The sequence below is a fragment of the Aethalodelphis obliquidens genome, unplaced genomic scaffold (assembly GCF_003676395.1).
Source record: "Aethalodelphis obliquidens isolate GAN/ISIS:26980383/991018 unplaced genomic scaffold, ASM367639v1 scaffold85, whole genome shotgun sequence".
NCBI lineage: Eukaryota > Metazoa > Chordata > Mammalia > Artiodactyla > Delphinidae > Aethalodelphis > Aethalodelphis obliquidens.
Window position 1 is genome coordinate 6,655,882 of NW_020838029.1, and position 18,277 is coordinate 6,674,158.

The 18,277-nt window shown below is 44.7% G+C and overlaps 2 protein-coding genes across 2 annotated transcripts in view; both read right to left on the reverse strand.

Annotated features, from left to right (window-relative positions):
- TEX11 (testis expressed 11) overlaps window positions 1-1,154 on the reverse strand; it is a 345,168-nt gene extending 344,014 nt beyond the window's left edge. The window contains exons 1-2 of the mRNA XM_027093589.1: window positions 1,051-1,154; window positions 403-460 (exon numbers count right to left, since the gene is read on the reverse strand). Of these exons, the coding sequence (XP_026949390.1) occupies window positions 403-439 (37 nt within the window). The 5' untranslated portion in view covers window positions 440-460; window positions 1,051-1,154. The remainder of the gene's footprint in view (window positions 1-402; window positions 461-1,050) is intronic.
- A 9,644-nt stretch (window positions 1,155-10,798) lies between these two features.
- SLC7A3 (solute carrier family 7 member 3) lies at window positions 10,799-16,072 on the reverse strand. The gene is made up of 12 exons (XM_027093580.1): window positions 15,903-16,072; window positions 14,491-14,894; window positions 14,007-14,165; window positions 13,668-13,845; window positions 13,358-13,470; window positions 13,010-13,232; window positions 12,677-12,816; window positions 12,480-12,582; window positions 12,072-12,238; window positions 11,741-11,907; window positions 11,301-11,409; window positions 10,799-11,169 (listed from the first exon to the last, which is right to left on the reverse strand). Exons 2-12 carry the CDS (start codon window positions 14,858-14,860, stop codon window positions 11,039-11,041), a joined length of 1,860 nt encoding a protein of 619 aa, XP_026949381.1. The 5' UTR covers window positions 14,861-14,894; window positions 15,903-16,072; the 3' UTR covers window positions 10,799-11,038.
- Between the last annotated feature and the right edge of the window lie 2,205 nt (window positions 16,073-18,277).

Sequence of the window (18,277 nt, forward strand, 5' to 3'; positions counted from 1 at the left end):
AAAAAAAAAAAAAAAAAAAAAAAAAAAAAAAAAAAAGACTAAAGCTTCACAGGATATAATTTATTTTTAACTGATGATTATGGAAAGGCACTTCAGGATCTAGCCGTAATTTTTTAATGTACTTTTAACGCAGGAGATTTCTATTTCAGATTAAACCAGTGTTATTATGCATGCCACAAAAATCCTGAGAAAACAAGCTGTGAATTGTGAATTCTATTTCCCTACGCTAGTTTATAAAAGGGTTCCGGTGTCTTAAACATCAACACTGCTTTCCGATACCTATAGGAGAAAACTTGGAGCTGTGGATAGGCCAAAGAGATAAAATTAGGAAAGAAAATACATTCAGAAGATCTTAGATAAGGTAGCGAACAGTCTGACATTTTCTAGTGCAAAGCTAAATACCTTTAAAGTCCATGAAACGAATATCAACGGCGTCCATTTTTAAATCTCCGGTTCAGGCCTACGAAATAAGAAAATATTTTAATATTCTGTCCTTTATTCTCCAGCTTCTCAATAAATTTCTTTTCAAAGTTTTCCTGTTAGTTGTTACCCAAAAAAATGCTGAGGAAATTTTAAAACCCAGAAAAAGCAGTTAATGAGAGGCAGCAGCAAGCGGTCCGGCAACGGGACTCCGGCCACGGGTCTCCGGCGACGGGACTCCGGCCACGGGTTTCCGGCTCAGGGGAAATTTTCGTCGGACTTCTTTTCTAAGAACAATCCGCCTAATTGGTTCAAAATCCCCTGACCCCGACGCACATACGTTCTAAGCATCCAATCACTGACGGTCCTTCGCCCCCCCACCCACCCACCCCCGGGCCGGCGCACCACTCCACATACTTCATCCAAGTCCCGCGGCGCCGCACCACTCCACATACTTCATCCAAGTCCCTCCGCCACACCACTCCCCATACTTCAAGTCCCAAAACCCTGTCTCTCCCCGTCTTCCTTCACCGGAGAGTCAGCTCCATAGTTCAAAATCACTGCCTCAGGGCCACTTTAAAAAGTGTTGACCTAACGACCGCATCTCCTTGCTAGTTAGAAACAACTAACCTGTACACCTCCGCCAGGACAGCCGACGCCACAGTGCTCCCTGCGCAAACCAAGTCCCCAGTGCCAGTGAAGACGCTTGGAAAGCTCCTCCCCCCATAGCGATGTCAATGAGAGGCCTCTCCCAATTGACGTTTTCCCTTCATCTCGAAGCCTGAGTTTCTGGGCACAGTCCAGGCGTGAAGTTCTGGGGATGCAGTTCAGAGAGCCGGGGTGAGAATCAATGAAAGTGAGGGAGTATAGTGCAATACTGAAACATACTGCAGTTACTGCGGGAAGAGTGCAGATGGCGAGGGTTACAGGAAAGAGGAGAGCAGGCCTTCGAAAGAAAAAAAGAAAAGGGACAGGGCTTCCCTGGTGGCACAGTGGTTGAGAGTCCGCCTGCCGATGCAGGGGACACGGGTTTGTGCCCTGGTCCGGGAAGATCCCACATGCCGCGGCGTGGCTGGGCCCGTGAGCCATGGCCGCTGAGCCTGCGCATCCGGAAGCCTGTGCTCCGCAACGGGAGAGGCCACAGCAGTGAGAGGCCCGCATACTGCAAAAACAAACAAACAAAAGAAAGAACAGGGACAGAGGGAGGGAGGAAGAAACGGAAAGTAAACAGTGTTGCCCAATGGTTATTCAAGAGTGCAAAGGTCAGAAATATAAGAAGTTGAGAAGGCCTTCCCTGGTGGCGCAGTGGTTAAGAATCCGCCTGCCAATGCAGGGAACACGGGTTCGAGCCCTGGTCCGAGAAGATCCCACATGCCGCGGAGCAACTAAGCCCGTGCACCACAACTGCTCAGCCTGCACTCTTAAGAGCCCGTGAGCCACAACTACTGAAGCCCCTGCACCTAAAGCCCGTGTTCCGCAACAAAAAAAGCCACCGCAGTGAGAAGCCTGCACACCACAATGAAGAGTAGCCCCCACTCACCGCAGCTAGAGAAAGCCCACACACAGCAACGAAGACCCAACATAGCCAAAAATAAATAAATTAAATAAATAAATTTATTAAAAAAAAAAAAAGAATCCGCCTGCCAATGCAGGGGACACGAGTTCGAGCCCTGGTCTGGGAAGATCCCACATGCCTCAGAGCAACCAAGCCCGTGCACCACAGCTACTGAGGCTTCACTCTAGAGCCGGAGAGCCACAACGACTGAAGCCCACGCGCCTAGAGCCCATGCTCCGCAACAAGAGAAGCCACTGCAATGAGAAGCCCACGCACAGCAACAAAGGGTAGCCTCCGCTTGCTGCAACTAGAGAAAGCTTGCGAGCAGCAATGAAGACCAAATGCAGCCAAAAATAAAAACTAATTAATTAATTAATTAAAAAAAAAAGAAGTTGAGGAGACTGAACAACCCTGTAGTTCCAAGACATGTTTCTGCTGCCCTGCCATTGTCAAATCTGAAGGAAACTACACAGTGACTCCCCTGCAGGCTCACAGCAAGGGCAGGGGTCCTACCCAACTCCAAACAAATGGTTTCAGGGATGGTGTGGAATATATATATGTGAACATGTTTGATTCCAGCTAAATCTATGAGTGATGCTTGCAACCAAGGAGTTGGCCTCTACTGAAATCTCCACTCAGAGACAACAGTGTTAAGGCATGAGGCCTCCAAATTTGGGGACACGCCAAATCAAAGCATTAACAAGCCTCCCACCCCTTCCCTCACATATCCCTCTTTTAAGCCTTGTGCACCTCAGTCAAGCCAGATGTGGAGCTGGCTAACAAGATGAAGAGAAGAGATTGTGGCTTCAAGTCTGGGAACACTAACAGAGTTGCCTCCTGACCCTAAGAGTCTCAGAGTCAGTCGTTATTTATCGTGGAAAAGATGGGATTTCTAAAAATAATTTCTTTTCCCTCTTCAAAATTTTCTGCATCTAGATCACATAGTATAGTGAAGAAAAGGGGGGAAACAGGAAGTACTGCTATTAACTACTTTTCTTTTGGATCCTCCTCTATTAAATCCTGCAACTTAATATATATTTCACAATCCTAGATTGCTAAATTAGGGGAAGAAGTCTGGTGGTATCCCATAATTGACTGAATCCTCATGCACTACATACTGCGTGAGCTGGCGCTAGCTACTTAGAATCTCAGCGCCTCAATTTCCTCATCTGTAAGATGGGAATAAAAGTAAAAGTAATTCTAGGCTTCTGGTTCAATGCAATAGTGTACATAAAGCATCTAGAACAGTGGCTGGCATATGGTAGGTACTTAAAGAATATTAGTTCCCATTATCACTCCCCATTTCCTGGTTGGCAGTTAAGGGCTCCCAACTTCTATCATTCCACCCAAGCTCCTGGCTCTAGCATAACTCCTTTGTTCACGGATGAACAGATGAAGAAACAGGACAATAATTAGACCTCAGCTCTCAAGCCCACAGGGGTCCTTTTAGAGCTCTTAGTGATTAATAATGTCTGTAGTAGAATGGATATTATATTATCCAAGATTATATCAGGCATACAGGAATCAAATGACTCTGTTGATTAATACTGACTGCAAATAAGACTCCAAAGTCAGGGCTACTCACTGAGCTGACACCACTGCACTGAAAGGGCCAGTGGAATAAAGGAAAATATGCAGAAAGGGTAAAAAACCCTTATGTTGTATGGGTGGCCCCAATGTTTTTGGTTTTGATCTAGATGGCCTCTCTAGATGTTAAAAGTAAATGAGAATTAAGAGACAGAAAAAAAAAGTCAAAGAGAGAAGAGGAAAAGAGATCATAAAAGAAGCAGTTACATATTGGGGAGGACATGCAAGAGTGAGTAGTAAAATACCATTAAGCAGCACTCAACATGCTGTAAATTATCTTACCTTACCCCTAGCATAAACTATAAATTTTCCACTGCAACCCTTTAACAATTTAGTGCAGAAATGTTGAAAGAGATTGTTACATAAGGCAGGTGAACAACTTGGACTCTAATGAGCGCTTATTAAGACTCTCATTAATAGACTGGATTAAAAGAGAGTAAGCAACCGAGAATGCAAAGTAGTGCAGAAGGTAGCATTACACCTTGTTAAAAGAAGAAAAACACCTCCAGAGTAAATACGCAATTATAGTCTGGAAAATTCTAAAAACAAAAGTAATAATAAAGTAAGGGACAGGGGCTTGTTCTACCAGATATTAAAACTACCGTAAATACAACTGTATGGTAATAGTGTATGCAGACAGATAAATGGAACAAAATACAGTCCACAAACAGGCCCGAGTATATATAGAAATGATTCAAATCAGTGGAGAAAAGAGCTGGTCCGGAAAAAGTATTGAAACAACCGGATAGCCATTTAAAAAAATAAATAAAACCAGATCCCTGCCTTACTTCATATACCAAAATGAACTCTGGATTCATCAAAGATTAAATTGAATCATAAAACTTCTAAAGGAAGTTTGGGTGAGTATTTTATAAACATGACAAGATCTAAACGTGACCTGAAACCAGAATCAAAAGGAAAAATAATGATAAGTTTTACCACATAAAAATTAAAATCTTCTGAATGGTACTATAAGCAAGGTTGAAAGACAAACCACAGATAAGAAAAAGATTTTTTCAACATATATAACAGATAAACAGTAAGAGCTCTTAAAATTAAAAAAACAAATAGTCTAGCACATAAATCAGCGAAGGACATGATCAGACAATTTGCACAGGAAGAAATATAAATAGCCAATAAACACATGAAGAGATGTTCAACCCCACCAGTAATCAAAGAAACGCAAATAATAAAGCAAGGTGAATTTTTTTTCATTTATCGGATTGGCAAAGGTTAAAAAGATTAACAAAACCTCAAATTGACAAGATGCACAAAACAGGCACTCTTGTGCACTGTTGGTTAGGAGTACAAATTACTGCAAATTTTCTGGAGGGCAGTTTGGCAATTGGTATCAAAGTCTTAAATGTGTGTACCGTTTCCCAACAATTCCTCTTCTAGGAATTTTCCTAAAGAAGAAATTGGAAAATTTTGCAAAGATAGATTAACAGAAATGTTCACTGAGGCGTTGTAAATCTCTTATGTGTTCACCTAGTTAAATGTGGACTATTTATACAACCTAGTGTACATTAGTACCATATAGTGGCATACTTATACAGCCTTTAAAAACACTGCTGTGAAAACAACGTAGAGGTATAAAACTTGGGAAATACCTATATCCTACCATTGAGTTTAAAAAAAGAAAAAAGTTACCAACTGCTCAAAAAGGTGTAGGGACTTCCCTGGTGGTGCAGTGGTTAAGAATCCGCCTGCCAATGCAGGGGACACGGGTTGGGGCCCTGGTCCGGGAAGATCCCACATGCTGCAAAGCAACTAAGCCCGTGTGCCACAACTACTGAGCCTGCGTGCCACACTACTGAAGCCCACATGCCTAGAGCCCGTGCTCTGCAACAAGAAAAGCCACCGCAGTGAGAAGCCCCTGCTCGCCGCAACTAGAGAAAGCTCGCACACAGCAATGAAGACCCAATGCAGCCAAAAATAAAAATCAATTAATTAACTAATTTTTAAGAAGTATGATTTTATAGATTTGAGTGACTAAAAAAACTACTACACATACAATAGATAAGCAACAAGGATTTACTGTATAGCACAGGGAATTATAGCCAATATATTATAATAACCTATAAATGGAAAAGAATCTGCAACAAAGCTGAATCACTATGCTGTACACCTGAAACTAACAGAATATTGTAAATCAACTATATACTTCAATTTAAGAAAACTATTGGGATGGTCTCCACCTGGGTGTGAATGGGAAGAGACAGAAGTGGCTACAGCGACCAACCAATCCCACTAATATGTAAACTGTCTCACAGAAAAGATAAACACTTATGTATGCATATTTGAATGAAAATGTCTGGAAGAGTATTTACCAAAATATTAACAATGTTTATCTTTGAGTGTTGGGATTTAGGAGAATCTTTACTTTCTTCTTTATATCTTTCAGTTTTTCAATGTCCTACAATGAACACATTTTTATCATTAGGGGAAAAAAAGAAAAGCTATTTCCATTAAAAGAAAAATCCACAGGAAGATAAGGGAGTTTTTATCTGATGGGCATGTGTTTTTGCAATAAAGTATGAGGCAAAGTCAACAGCAGACAGTAGGAGGGAGAGATTTGAAGAATGTGAGGAAGGTAAGAAACAGTTGTCTCAGAGAGCAGGGGAATCGGAGAGAAAAAGATGATTTCCGGCAGAAATCCTCTTTGAGGGCCTGATCAAGGTTGATGATCATTAATCTGCCCAGCTGTGTGATTGCCTCCAACAATCCTGAGCTACACAGGTGACAGTATGGAGAAGATGTTTGGATTCCTCCGGGTGGGGTGGAGAGGACTCGGGAGTATTGCCTAGTGAGGTGAAGATATTCGCAGGAGTGATAATGATAATAAATTCAGAAATTTAAGTGGTAAAGGGAACAAGCAAAGATTGGAGGAAACTGATAAACACAGAGAAGGTGTATCTGGGGAGCAGGGGAGTGTGAATTGGAGGATTCACGAGGTCAAAGAATTGTTGCAGTGGGGTTACTTGAGCAAATGAGCTGGAGCTTGGGAAGATGTAGACAGAGAATTTGATGTTTGAAATAGTGATTTCAGAGGTGACATTCTGGCAAAATCTAGGATATAACCATATGAGTAGGTAGCTGAGGTTAATTCATTGAAACAAATCACAGACCCACTCTCTCCTTCACATATTATAACACTCTTATCCACACACTTCCTGCCTTTTACTTGCAGGCCCTGGAATTGAGTTCTAGAGTGACTGGAATCTGCCTTTCCTGCCTTCTTTTTCCACTTCACCACTTCAAAATCCTAGGCTCTGGGCAAACTGAATTATAAACTTTCCCATCTTCTTGCCTTTGTGCACAAGGTTCCCTCTTCCTGAAATGCTCTCCCACCATATCTGAAATTACGTATTTTACCCATCCTTTAAAGCACAGCTTAAAAGCCTCAGCTTCCATGAAGACTTCACAGAACTCCTTCATGTGAATTCCCATGGTACTTCGTTCAGACCTCTCTTAGACCTCTATTATTTCCCACTTTGTGTCTGTACTTATTTGGGCCAATTTTATCTCTGGCTCCTTGAGGAGATCAAGGTTAGACCATGCCTAAAGCAATTTTCTACTCCAGCGTCAAGCATAGTGTCCTACGGAGATATTATTCACTGCGTTAACTGTTTCCAAAATATGGTGTATGTGATTATTTTAGGTGGTGCACAGCCAAACATTTTTTAATAGTTGGATATTTTAATGTGTATTAGGAAAATACTTTGTTTTCCACTTATGATAGTGGTAAATGTTTTCTTTTTTAAAGAAGTGTATTTAAGCTTAAAATTTGGTGTTTTTTTTAAAATAGTACAGGAATTACACAAAAAGAGAAAAATTCATGAAGGCTATACTTACCTGTCTGAGGTCTGGGAAACACGGCACTGAATGAAAAAAGACCTAGAGTACCAAATCAAAGAACTACTCCTTCCTCCACAAAAGATTTATTTGAACAGTAGTGCCGGGATTTATCGCTCTCTCCACTGACAATCTCCTTTAAGCATGTAAATGCAAGAATTGCCCATCTTGAAACAAAACAAAAAACCCAAACCTCTCCTTCAGCTCCCTCCAGCGGTGCCCTGAAATGCTCGCCTATAGCCCAGGTCCTCTTCCTCACCCTCCATTCACAATCCACTGCAGTCCCCCCCCCCCATCTTGACAGAAACTGTTCTTGAAGTGATCAATTACCTACTAACTGACAAAACCAATGAACCCTTTCTGTCCTCATCTTATTTAACTCGGCTCTCTAGGCAGCATTTGGCATTGTTGACTGCTACCTGAGAGGTCCCTTCCTCCCTAGACTTCCACATCACTCTCCTGTTTCCACCTCCTCCTACACTGAGTCCTCCTCCTCCTGTATCACTTCAATGTTAGAGTTCCTCCAATCTTTTACTATCATAATGATTTTTAAAAGGAATTTAAAAACTAATGTTTGGGGACTTCCCTGGCGGTCCAGTGGTTGACTCCACGCTTCCACCACAGGGGACATACGTTGGATCCCTGGACAGGGAACTAAGATCCCATACGTGCAGCCAAAAAAAATTTTTCTTTTTAATTTTTTAAAAAATAAAATAATGTTTGTACCTGGTGAAAAACTGAAAAAGTACAGAGGAGAAACCAGAGGTTTCTGGTTAATTTTTCAAAAAGAATAAAAGGTATAAATACATCCTCTTTTGCTCTTTCACACAAATATTCTGCACCTTGGGGTTTTTGTTCCATTTTGTTTTGTCTCTACTTAAAGTGTGACTTGGAGCTCTTTCCATATCACCTCTTGGCACATATAATTCTATCTTTTTTTTCTCTTTTTTTGAGTAAATGCCATGTTGTTTTATTTAACATAGATTTATAATGAGCTTTTATGTCCAGGAAAGCAAGATCTCATCTTTTAAATGGCTGTATGTCTTCCACTGAATTAATATAACTTAACTAGTTCCTGGCCAGTGCACATCAGGTAGCTTCCAAGTTTTACGCTATTATGAATAATGTTACTGTAAATATCCTCATATACGTAAATTTTTAATTCCTATAAATGAAATTGTCAGATCAAAAAGAATGTGTTTTTAATTCTGGTATCATCAAATTACCCTCCGCAAAAGTCACAAGAATGTATATCCCCATCAGGTATAAGATTGCCTGTTTACCCTCACTTTTGCCAATGCCTTGTCATCGAAATTTGTTTTGCCAGTCTGGAAGGTAAGAACAACTGAATTCTCATGGTTGTTTTAATTAGCATTTCTTGTTGAGTGAGGTTCAGTATCTTTTTTTATATTTGTTGGTATCTTATATTCTTTTTCTGAACACTATAACCTGTACTCATTTTTCTGTCAAGTTATTCATCTTTCTTATTTTTTACGAGTTCTTTGTACATAAAGGAAATGATATCATTTGTGCTTCAAAAGTTTGATTGTTTATTTTGCCCCAAGGCAATCTTTAGCCCCACACACAGCTTCCATTACATACTCATTTGCCCTCTGAGTTGATGATTCCTAAATCTGTAACTCTAGCCTAGACCTCTAGCCTAGCTCCAAGTTCCAATGGGTGATTATGTATCTTCACCTATATGAAGCTAAACTCATGTACATGTTTATAAACTCAGCATATCTAGAACTGAATTTATCTTTCCCCAGATATGCTCTTCCTCTTACGCTCTCCATCTTGGCTAATAATTTGACCATTCACCCAGAAAGTTCACCCAGAAATCTAAATCATCCACTTCTTTCTTAGCTCCAACATCCAAATGACCAAAAATCCTGAAATATTTTGCCCAAATGACTATGATGCTCTTCTAACTAATTACTGCTAGCAATGTCACACAGTGGTTAAAGAGCACAGGCTGCAGAGTCAGAACTGGGTGCATATCCCGGCCCTGATCACTCCAAGTTATGTGACCTACAGCATATCTCTTACCACAAACCTGTTTTCCTCATCTGTAAAAAATAATTACCATAACATCTACTTCATTGGGTCATTGCAAGAACTAAAAAGAGATTATATGCACAGTATCTGGCATAAAATAAATACTGAATAAATGGCAGCTATTATCACACTGCTCTAACTTCCCCCACCCTCTTCCAAGCCATCCTCCTTGCTGCTGCCAGACTAATAAATCCAACCACCCCTTTTGCTTGGAATCATTCAGTGACAACACCCCCTCCCCCGCTCCACACACACACACCATTTTAAGATAACATCTGAATTCCTAGGTAGGGTATACAAGGCTACTCGTGTGGTCTCTTACCTTTCACCACAACCCCATATATGCTGCCCTCCAGCCACATTAAACTATGTCATACCCCCAACACAGTACGCCTTTTCACACTGTTCACTGGCAGATAAGCCCTCCCCCTCAGTCCACTTCATAAACACCTACTCAAGGGAATTCACTGGCGGTCCAGTGGTTAGGACTCCACGCTTTCACTGCAGAAGGTCCGGGTTTAATCCCTGGTCGGGGAACTAAGATCCCACAAGCCGCAGGGTGCACTCAGGTCAAGCACATCCTTCTTTGTGCCTCTGCAGCTCTCGGCACTTACCCCTGCCCTGAGACAAATCGCATTGTTTCCTGTTTACCTGCTTGTCTCCCCCACTAGATCGTGAGTTCCTTGAGGGCAGGGACTATGTTTTATTCATGTTCGTATCCCCAGCACCCAGCACGGGCCTAGCATTTTACAGGCACTCCTCATGTTTGTTGAGTAAATGGAGGAATGAATAGTTCTTGGTCTGAGCAGCTCTAACCTCAGTTTCCTTACAACAACCAGTAGCTATACATATACACAGTCCTTTACCCATCCTCTCCTATTGTCCACCCCTTCCCAGAAGTACTAAGCACCACAGCCAAAATTTCTGTTGTCCAGGTAGTCATAGGAGTCTGGGACTGGTCCAACTAGAAGGGGTGGAACAGAAGACAATGGTCTCAGTGTAGGCCCTGACCAATGCCAGTGTTGAGATCAGAGTCCACCCCCAAATCCCAGAGACGAGTCTTGCTGTCTACTGATTCAGAACCTAACCTTTTGTGTAGCAAGGGGAAAACATATCTCAAGATCGTTCCTTGAAGTGTGACTAGACTTGATGGCTACTTACACCATCCTACTCAAACCCCAAGCCAACAAGAAAGCACACACAGGCACAGCAGATACTTTTGCGGTGACGGCAGCAAACAAAGGACACTTATCTGAAGCTCTCCACACTGAAAGTCAGGCTCCATATCATCTCCAGTAAGCAAAGAACAAGACATAGTTTCTATTTCTAGTTTCTTTTAATAATTTTTTAAAAGCCAGTAAGCAGCTACAGATACAGTTAAAAAGTAGACGAGTGAAAAAAAAAAGACAAGAAAGAGCAGACACATCCTTCACTCCACAATAAATACAGAGCTCTATCTGTGTTGCCCCACCAACATCCCATGGGAAGCCTAGCTCTCTGTGTGGTCAGGAGTACTCTCCATTATTGTGCGGGGAGAACAGACAGCATTCAGGTGTGATGATGTCAAATCGAATGTGTACAGGCACTGCTGAGATCCAGGTCTACAGTTTTGGCCCTAGACTTGAGTGGGGGTTGGTCACTCTTAACCTCTTCCAGGCTGTGCTGCATCCCATAGCCGAAGTAGATAGCAAACCCTAGTAGGGAAAGGTAGCTGTGAGGTAGGGAAAATAGTGGCCTGTAAAAGCTTAATAGGGCTCCTACTCAAGAGGGAAAGGAGGTGGGAAAGGAGACCCGAGAGGCCTACTCTTCCCAAGTGGATACCTACCAATCAGCATCCAGACCCCAAATCGGGCCCAGGTACCAGCTGTCATCTGCATCATAAGGTAAATATTCACAAAGATGCTCACTAGTGGGAGGAGAGGCAAAGCAGGTACCTGGGAACAAAGCAAAATCTTCTTTGTACAGACCACAGGGTGATATAGAAAGAGATCCCTAACCTACTCAAGCCAGGAAAGGGAGAGTCCGACTCCTACTCATGCTGTGTATTTCAGTGTCCATTCATGTAGTGTACCTCATATGGGACTCCAAGAATATGCAGAATTTGTGGAAATGGAAAAGGAAGGGTCAGAGAAGACATCTTTGGCCTAGGTATCTCCTATATCTTTCCCTTCTTGTCCAATGAAAGAATATGTATGAGACTGCAAGGTATCTGGAACGTATTCTTCCAAGATGGGTTGGTGGAGGGGAAAAAAAGAGGTCATTTACCTTAAAGTGAAGTGGAGTGGAGCTCTGTGGCTGTCTCCAGATGACTCCAGTGATCCCAGTAATGAGCATCAGGAGCAGCACAAACACTGCAATCCACACTGGGTCTCCAGAAAGCAGTGGAGTGGACCACTGGGCCAGCACCAGGCAAAGGACACTCAGCAGTAGAGCTTCAAGGGTCAAGTTGAGAAACATCAAAACCAGTTCTTGAGAGCAACATATTAAGACATTAGGCACCCCGCTCCAAGGAGGGTCACCCTCTCTCAGCCACCAAATGCCACACACTCCCCTCCTTCCCATCGTGCTGACCCAAGAGAAAAATGCCAATGCTCACCAAGTAGTGAGGAACAAACATAGACAACTTGGCCAGAGAGTGGAGTGGGGATGGAGTTGAGTGGACAAAATAGTCCCTGTAGGGTCAGCTTCTCTGCTTCATGGATCTTCTCCTCCTGCAACTCCACTTCACCTTCCTCATTCCTCATCTCCTGGTCAGGCTGATACCTGAGACAAGAGGAAGATGGCAGTATTAAGAACAACCCTTAACCACTATACCATCTTCTCCCAGGCAGCTTAACCTTCCTCGTCACCATTAAGGGTAGCCACTCTTTTTGGCAGGGAGGGATGTCCCTATTCCTCAAGGAAAGTCAGGATGATGAAGGAAGAGAAGGAGGAGCAGGTCCCCATCACTCCTCATCTCAGACTCAAAACCCAAACCACAGCATGCAGAGGAAAGGAGTCTCACCTGAGGATGAGAACACAAATAGCCACCAGGGAGTAAGCAAGCAGGGTCCCAATTGACATGAGGTCCACCAGGTCAGTGAGTTCAAAGAGGAATGCCATGAATGCTGAAATTGATGGGCAGAAAACATGAGCAAAGGCAAGAGCAAAGTGAACGGAGTTGCTGAAACAACGAGGGGAAGGGCAAAGAAGAGTTTTCACCTGCGATGATGCCAGAGACCACAGTGGCCACGATGGGGGTGTGTGTGCCGGTGTAGATCCGGGCAAGGACACGAAACAGGAGGCCATCCTCTGCCATCGCGTAGATCACCCGAGGCATGGGGAACATAGAGCCCAAGAGGCTGGAGAGAAGTACGCCCAGAGCGGCGTTGACGGGGCATCTCTCTCCTCAGGACTGTGAGCTTAACGAGTCTCCACCTTCTGCTCACAGCCATTTTAGGGACTACTTAAGGGCCTTTTAAGGGGTATTCTCTGGTGTGGAACGCTATCACCTGAGACTCTGACAGCAGAGGAAAACAAACATTTGACACTGACCTGGTAGAAAGAGCACAGAGGGATCCGATGGCTACAACATAGCGGGCAGGGTCCCATCCAGTATAGAGAAAGGCCTCAGGCAAGGGGCTCTCGGGTTGAAGCTGGTAGTAAGGCATCATGAGTGTGAGTGCCGAAGAGACACCAAAATAGGCCAAAAAGCAGACGAAGAGTGAAATCACAATGCCTGTGGGGATGGAACGCTGGGGATTCTGGGCCTCTTCCCCTGCAGGAAGGGGCACAAGGTTCTGAATCAGAGAAGCAGGCTCGCTCCTCTACCACTCCAACCCGCACACCACCTGAGCACACGCAGATGCCCAAGCCCCAGACAGAACGGAATGACTGTGTTACCAGTGGTAGCAATACAGTCGAAACCAACAAATGCATAGAAACAGGTCGCTGCTCCACGGAGAATCCCCTCGAAGCCGAAAGGCACAAACCCTCCAGAGCCCAGAGGGCCCAAGCTAAAGTGAAAGAAGGGGTAGAAAAGGTAAGAGCGTGTTCAGCCAACTCTTGTTCCTTTTCTCTAAGGCCCAACTATTTAGCTGGGTCTTCAAGGCCTAGGCTCCCATTCCTCCCCACTGCCAATCCAAAATCCCTCAGCGCAGATCCCTCTGTTCCCCGTCATGCTCCCAGCTCTGCATCTCCTGAATCTCCTAACCTATAGGTGTCATTGAGTCCAGCCACGGCCAGTTTGTAGTCCTCTTCTGTGAGCTTCCAGTTGTGCAGATCTCCCTTAATGAAGCCAGAGATGATGACAAAACCGAGAACCAAAAGATTCACCACCGTGAACACTTTGGTAACCAGGGCTGACTCACTAGCCCCCAGAGCCAGCAATCCTGTGGGAAAGAAAGGCCTCAGTCCAAGCTTTGTTTCCTTGCCTCTATGTGCAGACCTTTCCTTCCCAGCTTCTTCTTTCTCACTGCTCTCACCTCCACAAGCTCCCAGGCCTAGTCCCCACTAGCCCCACCCCCGTCACTGTCCCTGTCCCTTGCCTCACCGGTGAGCAACAACACAAGGCCCATAGCAAAAAAGTCTGGATATTCTGCGAGGACATGGGGAACGTGCAGTGAGATGCTCCCCTGCAGGGTCTGAGAGATGTGGTTCCCAATCAGGTTGTCAAAAGCTGAGCTCCAGGCCCGGGCCACACTGGCTGTACCTGGTGGACCAGAGGCAGAAACACGGGGTCAAGTTTCCTCTCTCCTCTCCTCCCTCCCCCAGACCAGTCTCACAAGAATACCTGCTATTTTCACCTACTCTTACCTTTTAAGAACCAAAGCCAGTCAATTAAGGACACCAAGACAGAGGTAAGTAGAACAAACAATTTCTCCACAACTTCAACCCTCCCAGCCCCCCAACAAATACACGCATTTATGGATATTTAAGTCCTGTGAATGAACACCTCACTTCACCACTCCACCCAGATTTCCTGACTCCATGCCCCTTCATTGGTTGTGCAGTTGCCCCCTGCCCCACCATCTCACCGATGACATAGGAGAGGATGAGGTTCCAGCCAGTGGTGAAGGCCCAGAGTTCACCCACAGTGACATAGCTGTAGAGATACGCAGAACCAGAACGGGGAACCCGAGCACCAAACTCCGCATAGCACAGCCCAGCCAACATAGAAGATAGGGCGGCCACCAAAAAGCAGATCACAATGGATGGTCCTGCTTTATCTTTGGCCACCTCGCCAGCCAGGACATACACGCCTGCACCCAATGTGCTGCCCACACCTAGGGCCACTAAATCCAGAGTGGTCAGGCATCTAGCAAGGCGAGTCTCAGCCATGCCTGGCTCCAGTGTACGTCTGCGTACCAGCTTTTGACCAAATCTGCAAAGCGCCTGCCACAGCATTCTGGCTGGAATTGAAGAGGATGCTAGGAAGGATCTGGTGAAAAACAAGACAAAAGACCTTCAATAGGGCTCATTATCCCTAAACTCTAAGAGTGAATTACAATACCCACTCCACCAAGTAAAGGAGCTGGGGGGGGGATGGGAGGAGGATGTTGAAGGGACAAAGGCAAGTCACTTTTCCTCTAACCTCAGTTTCTTCATATGCAAGTAGGAATAACAATACCTCACAGGTTTGTGGAAGGACTAATTTCAGAAAAGGCATGTGAAACCTCCCGATAGTTCAGTGGCCTGGCACCTAGTAGGTGATCAATCAATATTAGTCTCTTCTTTCTTTGGCGGGGAAACTATAGCGTTTATCCTAGACCCCAACCCAGGAGCCAGAGAAGCTCAATTGTGTCAGTTCCCTGGCCTGTGGTTCTTTGGGGATTAAACAGAACTCAACCCAGGAAAGGCCAGCAGCTCTGGGGAGAACCCCCTTCTCACACCCAATATCCACATTCCTTTTCGGCGCTCGCCCCCAGGGCTTCAAATAAGCAAGGTTCCTAGATCTCCCGGAGGGAGGGGGGACCGACCTCGGCTACAGATCAAAAGTGAGCACCGACTCAGTTCCATCCTTCCTCTCCAAGCCCACACCGTGTAACTGGCGCTGCCATCGCCCAGGGGGGTAAGCAAATGTTCCCCCACTTCCTCCCGCCCCGCAAGGCTGACCAGCAAGGATCAACAGTGAGGCGGGGCTTCGACATCTAAAGATTTGGAGACGCCCCCCGAGAGGGGCCCCTGAGCAGCCAGAAATTGCTCACACCCGAGAGGAGGGGTTCCGCCCTATGCCCCGCGACTCAGCTCCCAGTTTCTTATGCCCCCATCTAGAAAAGGTCTGGGGCTGAGGTGGAAATGGGAGCCTTGGCTCCCAGGGCTGGGGTCTCGCCAGCAACAGGTCACGGCCGTGTTGATGCAACTGCATGCCATGGTTGCCAGAGAATCCTAGGTATGCCCAGACCCTCGCCCGCCCCCTCCGACACACTTGTCGGCCTCCAACGCTTACCGGGGAGCTTTTGCAAGCCCAGAGCGCGGAGCGTCTCGGATAGGGTTCGGTGAGGCTGAGTTCAGCCGAGTTGGGTTGGGGATGCCGAGCTCGGTTGCTCAAGCTTCAAAGCTGCTGCTTGGGGTCGTTGCGCGCCAAGCGCCCGTTTTATACACCGGGAGGCGGAGCCGGTAACGTCATGAAATCCCACCCCCAATCCTCCTCGCTACACAACACACACACACACACACACACAACACACACACACACACACACAACACACACACACAACACACACACACACAACACACACACACACACACACAACACACACACACACAACACACACACACACACACACTCTCTCTCTCTCTCTCTCTCTCGCCCGCCCCTCCCTCCCTCTCTCTCTTTCTCTCTCTCTCTCTCTCCAGCTTTGCAAAAGGGATTGCGTGGGGCCTGACATTGCTTCCCACTTGCAAAAGCAAGACGAGCGTGGCAGGGAGCGAGAAAGGGGGGAGGGCAGCCTTTTCCCATTCTCCTCGCTGAGCGTCAGAGCCGGACAATAAGAGGCTTCCTGGCCTGAAACCCCAGGGGATTTTCTACCTTTGTGCCTTGATAGTCAGAATCGGTGATTGGCAGGAGTGGGGGAGGGGGGTGAGAGGTGGAGGGGAAAACAGCACCGGGGAGTCTCCAACTCAACTCTCATTCTTACTAAGCTTTCTTTTCTACATGAGGTTACCTCACCCCTGAAATCTTTCCCAAGGACCCTACCAGATTGTGGACAGCCATCTGACGCCAACCCCTCAGCCCTGACCCTCAACTGTGGGTGTTTCCTAATGCAGTCAGCAGGAGAATGGAAGATGATTTCAACTACCACCTGTACACAGATCATTAATCCCATCTAGATTTCTAGGCCCCAGTTTCTCCATAGTGTACCTCCAGCTACCTATAAATGTTAAACTAAATATTAACTATGAAATTCTGACAATACTGAAATATTAGAGGAGGGAGCTTATTTAATTCCATTTTACTGATGAGTAAACTGAGGCTCAGAGGCATAACTTGCCTGACATACACCATAATTATTTGTTGACCACCTTACTGGTAAAACCTGGTGTATTGGACTTCAATACCAGCCTCTATGGGTACCATACCTCACTTAAATGCGCAAGAAAAGGAGGCATGGCAGCAAGCAAAGCCAAACCAGGAGAAGCACCAGCATGGAGACAAGCCCTTTTAGGCTAGCAGTTTCTGGGAAACAGAAGAGGAGCAGAAGAATCAAAGAAAGATCACACCAGGTATCAGACCCTAAAACCCCATCCAGCCTAATCAGTTCTTAGAATGGAGCACCAAGGGTTGTGAAGGTGTGGTTCTCTTCCACCAAGACATCTCAGGGATTAAGGATGGGCCTAAATATCCTTGTTTCCTTTAAATAATCCATTATGAATATGTCACCAATAAATCTATCTAAAATATAAATCCTTTTTGAAGTAACTGATAGTTTCAGCTAGCTACAGCTCCATTTTGGCTTTCCTTAAGTATTCATTGAGCACTGACTATGTATAGCAGCTAGCATAGCAATGAAGAGACTACAAAGGATACAGAAAATAAAATCCTGGCCCTCGTAGTCTTAAAAATCTAGTTAGGGAAAGAACACACACACAATACAATTGAAACTGTATTACCTAGTGGTTAGGAGTGCAGTCTTTGGCGTTAGACCTAGGTTAAATTTCCAGCTCAGATACTGTGTGGCCTTGAGCAAATTACCTAACATCTCTGAGCCTCAGTTTTTGGATATAATATACACGTTTCACAGGGTGGTTGAGATGCTTAGATGAGATTATGAAGTCAACTCTTCCTGCCTGGCACATGGGAAGTATTCAATAAAAACTTAATTCATATTCAGAATAATACTTTGGTGTGTATGATAATTATTTGGTTACTTAGATTAGATGATTGATTCAATTATGAGATTAATCAACAAGTTGCTGTTGTAAATATTCAGGGAAAGAAGTCCTTGGTACAGACTGGAATACTAAGAAGTAGTAACTAAGTAGAAACTAATAAGGCCTCTTAGTTTGCAAGGGGTTGAGGCATGAAGTAAAGTCAGGGTCCCATGTAGAGACTAGCCTAGCATGTGCAGGTTAACAGTGGACTTAATAGGCATTCAATTATTCAATAAAAACTTGATCAGTTAATTAGAAGCATTAGGAGGTGCTCTCCAATTGTAGCGTTCCAAGATTTTATGCAACTCTTCTCATTCACCTACCTATCCCTTTCATGAATTTGTAGGATTCAACCATATTTCCTTCCTCAGCTTTTATTTTTCCAGAAGTTCCCTGATGTCCTCCACCATTATGGATTTCTCCAGCTTCATTAACTCTTTCTTGTGGTAT

Coding starts and splice junctions, on each gene's coding strand:
- SLC7A3 (XM_027093580.1), bottom strand. CDS start 14,860: ATGCTGTGGCAGGCGCTTTGCAGATTTGGTCAAAAGCTGGTACGCAGA. Junction 13,233..13,357: donor CGACTGTATTGCTACCACTG/GTAACACAGTCA, acceptor CCCTTCCTGCAG/GGGAAGAGGCCCAGAATCCC. Junction 11,908..12,071: donor TGTTTGTTCCTCACTACTTG/GTGAGCATTGGC, acceptor TGACCCTTGAAG/CTCTACTGCTGAGTGTCCTT.